The following is a 12,220-nucleotide window of genomic DNA, read 5'->3' as shown; positions in this document are numbered from 1 at the left end:
GTAGTGAGGGGCTATCCACGAATACATTGGGTGCGTTGTTCCCGTACAGATACGTGTAGCGAGGCGCTATCCACGAATACATTGGGTGCGTTGTTCACATAGAGATACGTGTAGTGAGGGGCTATCCACGAATACATTGGGTGCGTTGTTCCCGTACAGATACGTGTAGAGAGGCGCTATCCACGAATACATTGGGAGCGTTGTTCCCGTACAGATACGTGTAGCGAGGCGCTATCCACGAATACATTGGGAGCGTTGTTCCCGTACAGATACGTGTAGAGAGGCGCTATCCACGAATACATTGGGTGCGTTGTTCCCGTACAGATACGTGTAGAGAGGCGCTATCCACGAATACATTGGGAGCGTTGTTCACCTACAGATACGTGTAGTGAGGCGCTATCCACGAATACATTGGGTGCGTTGTTCCCGTACAGATACGTGTAGAGAGGCGCTATCCACGAATACATTGGGTGCGTTGTTCCCGTACAGATACGTGTAGAGAGGCGCTATCCACGAATACATTGGGAGCGTTGTTCACCTACAGATACGTGTAGTGAGCCGCTATCCACGAATACATTGGGTGCGTTGTTCCCGTACAGATACGTGTAGAGAGGCGCTATCCACGAATACATTGGGTGCGTTGTTCCCGTACAGATACGTGTAGAGAGGCGCTATCCACGAATACATTGGGAGCGTTGTTCACCTACAGATACGTGTAGTGAGCCGCTATCCACGAATACATTGGGTGCGTTGTTCCCGTACAGATACGTGTAGAGAGGCGCTATCCACGAATACATTGGGTGCGTTGTTCCCGTACAGATACGTGTAGAGAGGCGCTATCCACGAATACATTGAGTGCGTTGTTCACATACAGATACGTGTAGAGAGGCGCTATCCACGAATACATTGGGAGCGTTGTTCCCGTACAGATACGTGTAGCGAGGCGCTATCCACGAATACATTCGGTGCGTTGTTCACATAGAGATACGTGTAGTGAGGGGCTATCCACGAATACAATAGGAACGCTTGTGTGTCAGTGTCAGGCGAACGTGGATATACTTATTCAGTATCTCGTTGGCGATCCGACGCTTGGCTACAGTGGAGTAGTTTTGCCCTTGGAGAGAAAGTCCGTGTTTCATCCCGCTGACATTTTAACCAGAGGTTTGAAAGGGGGTTCATAAATTGTGTCTACTTTGTCATCGGTCAAGTTCTAAATCCACGTGATACGCAATTTTGTAAATATATTAGTTATTCTTCAAAGTCATGATACATTAGTGTGTACTGTGATATTGAGTCATGGCTAGAGTAACCAATTATAATATAGTGTAATTAGTGTTAAGCAACCATATTGCTATAAGGTGCTTTCAGTAATTTATATAGTTTATAGCTTGTAGCTGTATCTGTTAGAATACATTTCTCATTAGCAATAATTTATAGCTTACAGCTATAAATGTAATAATATATTGTACAGTATTTTAGTACACTAAGTCTTGTGTGATTATGTACATAGTTCTATGAAAGTGTTAGTAAATATGTGAGTGAGTGAGTGAGTATGGTTTTACGCCGCTTTTAGCAATATTCCAGCAATATCACGGCGGGGGACACCAGAAATGGGCTTCACACATTGTACCCATGTCGGGTGACGCTTTAACCACTAGGCTACCCCTAGTAAATATGTACTGATGTAGTGCATATTAATATTAGGTTTATATGACTGTGTGTGTGACTGTGTGTGAGAAAGAGAAAGCATGTCTGTGTGCGTATTATATAGTTTTACTTACTTGTGTCATTTCATTATTAGGCATAGAGGCACATATAAAGCCATCCCGTGTTATTCCGGGACAAGCCGAATAGCGACTCGTGCTCCCCTCATGGCCATTTTTGCGACTGGGTTCCGTCTTAGCGCAAACGGGCATACCTAAAACAATTGTCAAATCGTTGCGTAATTGTTCACATATATTTCCCCATATATTATATCGTCACGATATGGCTGAAATATTGCCGATGCCCATATATTATATATATATTTCAGATGTAATATAAAGCACATCGGGACATGCGTTATGACACAGTATGGTTGAACACATTTATCTGTGTCTTGGGTATATTTTTAGATGCAAGACATATGTAAAATCAAAAATTGTTTCTGAGGGATTTGTTGACGAAGAACTTAAAACCATACGCGCATTCTGATTGGTTTGTCGTATTTTCGCACATAACATTCATCGATTGGGGGGCGAGTCTTCTCGCAGGTTACGGAAAGGGGCGAGTAGTGACGAATGGCTAGTGTGATGTGTAAACGTCCGGACCCGGAACGATTTAAGGTTATAGTATGTTATAGAAACATGTGGAATATTCTTTGTTGTGAGGGCACAGTATAAACTAGTAGCTAGGTAAGTTGTATAGAAGATCGTGTTTTCGCGGATCTCACGCATTTCATCCCTTCGAAATCAGCTTTCATGTGAGGATCACTCGTCATCCCTGATTCACTGCCTAGCCTTTCTCGGAAGTTTGGCCACTGTCGCCGCTGGGTGAACATATATTATTCTACGACTCTTTCCTATCACCACTGTATTTTTGTATCTGATTCTGACCACTACAATTATGTTATATATTGGCATTGGATAGTGTACTACCACTCTATTGTGTACTGCGTTGTCCATTTTTGTGTATTAATTTTAAAACTACCCCATCTTAATTTGTTCGTGTAAAATCCATGGATAATTAGTCTCTCACAATTACACAGAGTCGATCAAAGGGATCGGGTGGTCAGGCTCCTGACGTTGCTTCACGTCGTCGTATCCCAATTGTGTGGATCGATGCTCATGATGTCATTCGTTGGATTGTCTGGTCACAAATGGATGTCACAAAAGTAGTCCACGATGTTCCCCCCTTTGGGCTCTCCTCCCACACATCGTCCCCCTTTTTATTGAATGAACTGAACGGGGGATAAACATAACTATCTCACTCACTGGAGATGTTGACAAATAACATACTGTAAAAGTTACTATATGTACGGTTTCATCTTGTCCTTACAGGACGTGACCACTTGATGAGACAAAGCGACGAGAGACATGGCGGGTATTGATGACCACAGGAGACCTATTGCCATTCACATACATAGCAATGCCACCCATATTAACGCGGCAGGGATTGTCTACGGGGGTGTTGGCAACGTGCTCGAACAGAAGATTAGAAAAGAAGTTGCTGCCAGATTAGGGAGTTCACAAGCTATTGAAAATGAAACGAGTGGTGCAGTTAGGAGTTCACAAGCTATTGAAAATGAAACGAGTAATGCAGTAAGGAGTTCACAAGCTATTGAAAATGAAACGAGTGATGCAGTAAGGAGTTCACAAGCTATTGAAAATGAAACGAGTAATGCAGTAAGGAGTTCACAAGCTATTGAAAATGAAACGAGTGGTGCAGTAAGGAGTTCACAAGCTATTGAAAATGAAACGAGTGATGCAGTAAGGAGTTCACAAGCTATTGAAAATGAAACGAGTGATGCAGTTAGGAGTTCACAAGCTATTGAAAATGAAACGAGTGATGCAGTTAGGAGTTCACAAGCTATTGAAAATGAAACGAGTGATGCAGTAAGGAGTTCACTTGGTATTGAAAGTAGTGCCCAAGGTATAAGAAAAAAAGCTACTGCTACAGTAAGATGTTTACACGGTCCTGAAACAACATCTTCTGGAGCAGAAAGTGGACAAACTAATCGAACAGAAACTACTGCTACGTTAGGTAGAGTAGACGATATTGGGCGCGGACCTCCTGCAAGAGTAGAGAGGGGACCTGTCATTGGGACTGGGACTGCGAGTGGAGTAGGAAGCAGACCTGGTACCGGACGTGCACAAGCTGGTGGAGGAGGGAGTGGACAGCATACAATCATTGCTGAAGGATGTGGGCAGTATAATAGGCATGAAACCACAGTATATAAGCAAGGTGATTAACTATATATTATTAGTCTGCATACAAACGTTTAATGTTTCTCAGACACATATTGCTCAATGGTGAAGGGGGAGGAAGGACTTATATATCATAATTGTATTGAAACACAACTGGGCATTGAACTCATATTGACGTCTACTTGTAATGTTTCTCTGGTATGGCCTCACATATACTGGTCGCTTTGGCCTAGTCTGTCTCCCAGACCCTAGAGAAAAAAATACATCATAGTCTAAGGCTAGGTTCGAACATTTAAACATTATTCTTTCAATTATCCTAATTAGACATTTATCGTATTTATCAAGAGCGTGTGAGGGAGTTAGGTGCAATACTGATTTGAACAATAGGGGCGGTGGGGTGGCCTAGTGGTTAAAGCGTTTGCATCTCACACCGAAAACCCGGGTTTGATTCCCCACATGGATACAATGTGTGAAGCCCATTTCTGGTGTCTCTCGCCGAAATATTGCTAGAATGTTGCTAACAGAGGCGTACAGCAATATATTCACTTACTCACTTTGATTTGATGTGTTAGGGAGGCCTGATGTAATAGACGTGTAGCACTAAAGTAACACCTACGAGAACGGGTCTATTGTACGATTCAAACTATATTCTATATATTACATTTGGAAATGTCTTCCACATGTGTACCATTAAATTCTTTGAAAACTTTACTCAGGCCTTGCATTTGAAACCTTCTTTAACTGAAGCATTTGAAACCTTCCCTTTTGCTTCCTTGCTTTCTAACGTAATAGACCATTATCGTAGTTGCATTATAAATAGCTAAATTGTATTCCCAATTTGAAGGAGAAACGAATAACGCCTAGATCGAAGTGGTGTTATGAAACATACGCGGAAATTATGCACTACATTTGAGGTGTGTAATTGTGAGCTGTAATATTGTTATCAGAGTATTTTCGTTGTTGCAATGTATTTGTATTTATTGAATGGTTCAGTAAAACATAATAGCACGCTTTGCAAACACAATGTGTAATACTGAAACTGTTGAACTGTGTTGGCACTAGAAACCAGTCACAATAGTGAGATGTTTTTACCCCGCTTTTAGAAATATTCCAGCCATTTCATGACAGAGGACACCAGCTATGGGTTTACAGTCACAATGGAAAAAAACTTTCCTTTTTTAACAACTATTTCCTATACTCCTCAGTGTCAAATGATCAGAGGACAGAAGCGAATGGGGAAGCATCAGAAAGTATCCACACAACACTGGGCGCTGGTCAGCACGGTAAAGGTGAGAAATATTTTAGCAAAGTGACTGGACAACACTGGAAAGTCGTGAAGATCCGGGTCAGAATAGGTCTTCAGCGACTGTGCTTGTCGTAAGAGGCGACCAACGGGATCGGGTGGTCAGGCTCGCTGACTTGGTTCATGCATGTCATCGTATCCCAATTGCCTAGATCGATGCTCATGATGTCACTCACTGGTGTGTCCAGACTCGATTATTTACAGACAGCATCACCACACTCGCAATCATTATTGTTAACTACCATGATAGATGCACGGTTCTTCCCAACCTAATCGCCAGACTCCTTATTCATGTCCATAAACAGTCCTAATTATATCAACAAATAGATTTTCAGGATAGATTATTATCCTTGTCGACAAGAATTAATATGAAAAATGCAAATGCAAACTTCTCTTATTTCAGTTTGTCTTGCGCTGACAGCCTAGATATGATTCCCGATCAGTATTCCTCGTTAAACATTCTCAGTAATCACCAAATGAAGGAGAAAACGTAACAAAGAATAGAAGTTGTTATGTGAAAAAAGGTGTCAAGAATTTACATTTGATTCTCTTTTAAATCATGACGAAACCATCACCAGACAAACATTTTTTTTCATATATTCCTTTCGTTATCTTGTTCCAGATTGGGAGGCACCTGCACCTCACCTGGAAACACCAGAAAGTATCCAACCCAGAAGAGGTGAGAAACATACAAAATATAAGATGTAAATTCAAAACGTCTCTTATATCTGCAGACGGCTTAAAAAACCTAATAGGGATGAAAACCATATTACTTGACAGGAAAAACTGGCTGATCACAAAACTATATGCGCAATCATGACACTGTTACAACACTCGAAAAAAACATTGTTAATCTTTCAGTTGAATCGCATTTTAACCCTTGAGTAAATGGTCCCATTTCAGCAATGACAAAATCTTCATCCGACAAACGTCAAACAGACATTGATTTCCATGCTGCGTGCAAGGCGGGAGATGTAGGCCGTGTGGCTCGTTTGTTGTCCGGTGATCAGGGAAATCTCAACGGGAAAGACGGTAATGGGAGAACAGGTCTGATGATGGCTGCGTACCAAGGCCACAGAGATGTTGTGGAGTTTCTTGTCAGCAAAGGAGCAGATTTGACTTTAGTGGAGAAAGGTGGTGACACCATTCTTCACGCAGCTTGTCGTGGAGGCGATATAAATATAGTCAAGTGTGTCCTCTCTAAGGACGACGTTGACGTCAACTGTACAGATAAGTCGGGGATGACACCATCAATGTCTGCAGCACGCTGGGGGTATACGGAGGTCGTGAAGTTGCTTTTCCGTAGGGGGTCTAATCTACAGATGGTGGATGATGAGGGTGACACCGTTCTGCATTATGCCTGTCGAGGAGGACACGATGACATTGCTGAATACGTCCTCCACTGCAACACTGCGCTCATCAACGTCAAGAATAGGAGTGGCAAAACAGCAGCGAGAGTAGCCAAAGATGAAGAACATTATTTGGTGTATGAACGTCTTAAGTCAGTGCACTCAGGATGCTACCTTATGTGAGTGTGGACTGACAGTGACACGAGGACTCGGACGTTTGATTACATATGAAACATTTAGAACGTATACAGTGGATTTGTGTCTCCTCGCCATCATCCTCGACGTTCCAGTGAACTGCACACGTATCTCTATTCTGGTTGGATATATATCCTGAACACATTCCTACGTAGCCTCGTCACAGTCTCCGTAACTCCTATAGTACAGACTTCCTCTCGTTCGCCGGAGTAATTTAATTAGGCAGCAATTTGTAGCATTATGCTATTTGAAACGGGCTAAGAAAGAAAATGATGGTAGCGAATGTTACCCGTTTACTCATTTAGACATTTAGACATTTAGACATCAGACCAGTGAAGATCCGGGGTAGAATAGGTCTTCAGTAACCCATTCGTGCCGTAAAGACGACTATGCTTGTCGTCAGAGACGACTAACGGGATCAGGTGGTCAGGCTCGCCGACGTGGTTGATGCATGTCATCGTATTCGGATTGCGTGGATCGATGCTGATGATGTCAGTCACTGGAGTGTCTGGTCCAGACTCGGGTATTTTCAGACCGCCGTCATATAGCTGGAATATTGCTGAGTGCTGCGTTAAACAATAAACACATATTTACCCATCATACCCATGTTAAATGGACGTAAATTCACAGATTGTAGTCAGTTTTTGCGGGTGTTTGGGGGAATAAAACCGAACAAACTGTCCATCCTCTGTGCTGTATCCGTCTTTACGTTCCAGGAGGGACAAGGGCGTAACATCAACCAGGGTTATATTTCTTGACTGACAAACAGACAGAATATTTATTTTTTCATTTCACTCGGAGGTACATATAACAAATCTTCCCGAGGCAAGAGAGTTAACTAACTTTAAAAGTCCAGTTTTCCACCCTTGCCGAACTAGGCTGGAATTCCTGGGCTCTATCATAGCGCCACCAGTGGCTATTACGAGTTATGTCCCTTCTAAGCCTCTCCTTTATACCAATCAGATTCCACCTCTCGTATCACTTGCATTTGCTTGAAACAAAACAGTGGCGCCCAGTCAAGACGATCTGGTCGATAATCAAGATCTTTATTGTGATAAAACGAGTCTTCCATCGCGAAGTGCATCAAATCACGTGAGCACCTTGATTAAAAACATGAAAAGATTTGGAAAATATCTGTTGACAACGAGTTGGTGGGGCACATGCTTTGTAAATCCTGCAATCGACCGAAATTTGCACGACAGTTTACGAACCGGATTTCGATTTCGTTGCACGATTTTGATTGGACTATGAGTAGACTCGTTAGTCCAGACAAAATGTAACTCCTTAATACCAGCCTAGCTCGGCAAGGGTGGAAACTGGACTTTTATAGTCAGTTAACTCCCTTGCCTCGGGAAGATGCATATAACATAGCTGTATTTTACATACAAACCAGTAAAACGTAATTGCGACCAACGCCACGCGATTTATGAGAGATGATAAAACCACTCATAGTCATATCATAAAATATAAAATACATAATTAACAAACAATCAATTATAGAGTGTTAAGATATATAACTCAATGGTAAAACGTATCTGTATATTTAAAGGCGCCTATGCTCTAAGATGTTGCGACAGCCTTTGACTACAGAAACCATGTCGTCAATTCATAAAAGTAGGACATGTTGTTGGCTTAAAGGAGGGCCATATGTTATGCCACTTCAAGTAAAACCGTAAAATGATGACAACTTAATAACACATGAAACACAATTAAAACAGTAACTGTGATCTGTCGGGATATATGCTGTTATACTTCCAGCGTGATGGGGACGGTCGGGTAGCCTAGTGGTTAAAGCGTTCGTTCGTCACGACGAAGACCCGGGTTCGATTTCCGATATGGGTACAATGTGTAAAGCCTATTTCTGGTGTCTCCCGCCGTGGTATTGCTGGAATATTGCTATTTTGAGATGGCTAAGCTAAAAGCAGCGTAAAACTATACTCACTCACTCCAGCTTAATGCTGCATTATTACTCAATCATTAGCCGTCACCTCAGCATTCCAGATAAAACACAACACACGTGTTTCCCACAAGCGTGCATTGCCCAGAATGCTTATATCGGCAAAACCGGTTTACCTCAGCCGATACAAAAGTTGGACTTACAAATGAACGCTGCACTGCTTAAATGGATACATATGAATTTAAACCGGGCTATATATCGCCATCAACCAGCTGGACCACCATACTTCTGATCCTCGTGACTTATGGTTACTCTCCTACCTGCGTGGCAACCCAGCAGGATTTATACTATCTCTCTGGCAGCTGGTGAATGTTAGCAAGTGAAACCGAAGATCAACAAGTAAACTTAAACCAGAGGTAGGAATATGCATACTATAATTGATCATGACGTAGTATTACATACCCTCACAAGGCGATCGTTAGTTTACGCTATGTCAACACCCTGTGATGGTTCGTGTGTATGTCGGCTTTGTCCAATAGACATGGGGGCAAGGGTGTCCCAGTCGTCTAAGGCGCCGCGATTCGCTGTGCAGAGTTGCATCCCATGGGCACGCCAGGAACCTATGATTGTGTGTAGAATCCCGGTTCGCCCCGATTATGTTTTTGGTTTGTCAGCACCATACCCGTGGGTTTCACGACCCGTGAAGATTCCGGGGTAGATTAGGTCTTCAGCAACCCATGCTTGCCGTAAAAGGCGACTATGCTTGTCGTAAAAGGCAGCTAACGGGATCGGGTGGTCAGGCTCGCTGACTTGGTTGATGCATGTCATCGATCCCAATTGCGTGGATCGATGCTCATGATATTAATCACTGGATTGTCTGGTCCAGACTCGATTATTTACAGACCGCCGTGATATAGCTGGAATATTGCTGCGTGCGGCGTTAAACAACAAACCAACCAACCCTAGGGTTTCACCAAGATGGTATATGTCTAAGATCTGCATCACTTCGGGATCTTCTATAGAATTAGATCTATCATGTAGCGTCTAAGTTTAGGATTGTTAGTGATGTATGTTTTTGTAAATGGTGTATGAAATTTGTTGAGAGCTGCCATAATGCTGCATCAGCCATTGCGTTATGAAAAATGAAAAAACGCTTTATAGATAGATGTCTATTTTTCGGTATTTAAGGCCACGTGGCCCATTGTACAGTTGACACTTTCGGTTTCATTTGTTTAGTCACGTGATAACCATGATATATAAAAAGTATCTGACAGAGAATATATGTTTCAACAATACGGGTAACGAACGTCTAGTTGTTGGATGTTATCAGACTCATCATTAACATCTTGTTTTTGTACCTATTGTTAAACATCGGAATATATTTTTCTCTAAGATGTTCATACTTATCACATACTAATAAAACATGAAGTTCATCCTCAATCTCTCCTAATTGGCAGTTTTTACAGATACCCATTCCTACGTCCCTTTTTTCACATTTACATCAATACTTTAGATAATAAGTTGTGTGATGACACTCTGAATTAACATAATGCCCTAACAAGCGATTTATCATCTATATACTTATATACTTCTCTCGTGCCATACATATGGCTGAAATACTGCCCATGTGACGTTAAATAATAATAACTCACTCACTCTCGTTCTATAGAAGACTTGATATCCTTGAAATGGAAACGTGAACAAGATATACCATCATGCCAGTTGTGGCTGTACGTGTCCTGCATCCTTTGTTTTAAAGAGTATAAGAACAAATCGGTATCCCCTACATCTTGGGAAATCCACACAAAGGTGAGGTGAGGTGAAATGGGGTTTAACGTCGCGTCCAAGATTATTGCACTTATATAGCGACGTGCATGTACGTGTATGTGTTTGTGTGGCTGCTTGTACTAGTCCGGACTGATGCCGATTTTTAGTGCTAGCTCACTGAGACACCATGCCGCAGTTTAACATGAATACCACACTCAGACACAGTATACTGACTCCGAGCCGACCAGTCCTTGTTTTAGCCTCATAATGCCGAGCGCCAGACAGGGTAACAACAAGAACCATCTTATAACGTCTTTTGGTATGACGCGGCCGGGGATCGAACCCCGGACCTTCCGCTCTCCGGGCGGACGCTCTACCACTAGACCACGGAGGCGGTCTCCACACAAAGGAATAATCCCATGAAAATAATAAATATCTGACCATGGACACCCAGTTCGTTTTACCATCCTCATCAAGAGCTTTCAGTAGTTTATAAGGATATCTTTGCGGCCCCATCCTCAGTTATTTTAACCAATATGTTGTCATTCGAAGATGACTCAATACAGGAATGGGATGGTGTCCTGTTTCACCTAAAATAGTTTAATTGGAAGCATATTTCCAAGCATTAAAAAAAGTTCAAAGTACGACGCATGTACTTTTTCAATAGTCATTATATTTTGCGCCCCATATTTCTGCTCAAATATAGCACGAGCTGTGGAAAAGGATACATGTATATGTTGCTTTTTTTTTTTCTTAGATATGTATAATTGCTTTTGATGCTTGCGATGCTAGTTGACTGCACGCAACTGACCATGATAGTTTAGATGATAGCGTCAAGCCTAAATATTTATAATAAGTAACAATTTTAAGGCGATATTACTATATGTCCATTTTTCATGGTTGGCAATGATACCTCCATTTCTACAAACAATTACATTTGTTTTTGACAATTTTTTATAACTTCCAATCCCTATCTGTTGCACAAAGAATATAATACATCAATTGTTTCTGTAGACCATTAACAGAGTATGAAAACATGGCGCTTTGGCCAGTAGTAAGGACATTATACGTTCATGTAAATAGGTATGCACTCGTGAAGATCCGGTTTAGAAAAGGTCTTCAGCAACCCATGCTTGTCGTAAGAGGCTCGCTGATTTGGTTGATGCATGTCATCGTATCCCAATTGCGTAGATTATGATCGTGATATCAATCACTGTATTGCCTGGTCCAGATTCGAGTATTACAGACCGCCGTCATATAGCTGGAATATTTCTGAGTGCGGCTTTAAACAACGAACGACTTTAACAGAACGTGTTGACCTTGATAATATTATAGTGTAAAGCTGTCGAAATTCCCTTTGATTAAGTGACTAAAAATGGAACTCCTTTCTCTCTGGTAATCTTAATGATATTGTTGATCGGATTACAGTGAAGCTGGTAACTGAGTCACCATCCTTGGGTTCATCTACAAATATCGATTGCTGTGTATTTTATGTAACTGATCATGTTTCCGTTGATACTGTTACTGTTACTGGATGTAATGTCAGGGTTACCTGCCAGGATACTGAAGGTAGTAGATATTGGGTCCAAATTATTATTTGAAGCAGTAATAACTGGTTTGACCCTTGTTCCAAGTGTTGACAAGATCTGAAGCATCACAATTAAAACTCTTCTCCCAAGCAGTACTGGTCTAGTGGTAGAGCGTCCGCCCGGAGAGTGGAAGGTCCAGGGTTCGATCCCGGGCCGCGTCATACAAAAAGACGTTAAAAGATTGTACTTGTTGTTACCCTGTCTGGCGCTCGGCA

The 12,220-nt window shown here is 41.9% G+C and overlaps 1 protein-coding gene across 2 annotated transcripts in view; it reads left to right on the top strand.

Annotated features, from left to right (window-relative positions):
* The window catches only part of LOC124125011, an 8,038-nt gene extending 913 nt beyond the window's left edge, over nt 1-7,125 (top strand). The window contains exons 2-5 of one of the 2 annotated variants that reach the window (XM_048391124.1): nt 3,039-3,942; nt 5,111-5,194; nt 5,831-5,887; nt 6,112-7,125. In XM_048391124.1, coding sequence (XP_048247081.1) covers nt 3,075-3,942; nt 5,111-5,194; nt 5,831-5,887; nt 6,112-6,740 — 1,638 coding nt within the window. In that variant the 5' untranslated portion in view covers nt 3,039-3,074 and the 3' untranslated portion in view covers nt 6,741-7,125. The remainder of the gene's footprint in view (nt 1-3,038; nt 3,943-5,110; nt 5,195-5,830; nt 5,888-6,111) is intronic. The other variant, XM_048391125.1, reaches the window with a different exon arrangement.
* Nucleotides 7,126-12,220: the final 5,095 nt, after the last annotated feature.

The sequence above is a fragment of the Haliotis rufescens genome, unplaced genomic scaffold (assembly GCF_023055435.1).
Source record: "Haliotis rufescens isolate VD_foot unplaced genomic scaffold, xgHalRufe1.0.p SCAF_9, whole genome shotgun sequence".
NCBI lineage: Eukaryota > Metazoa > Mollusca > Gastropoda > Lepetellida > Haliotidae > Haliotis > Haliotis rufescens.
The sequence above is the reverse complement of the archived record's forward strand: the minus strand, read 5'-3'. Positions and strand labels throughout refer to the sequence as shown.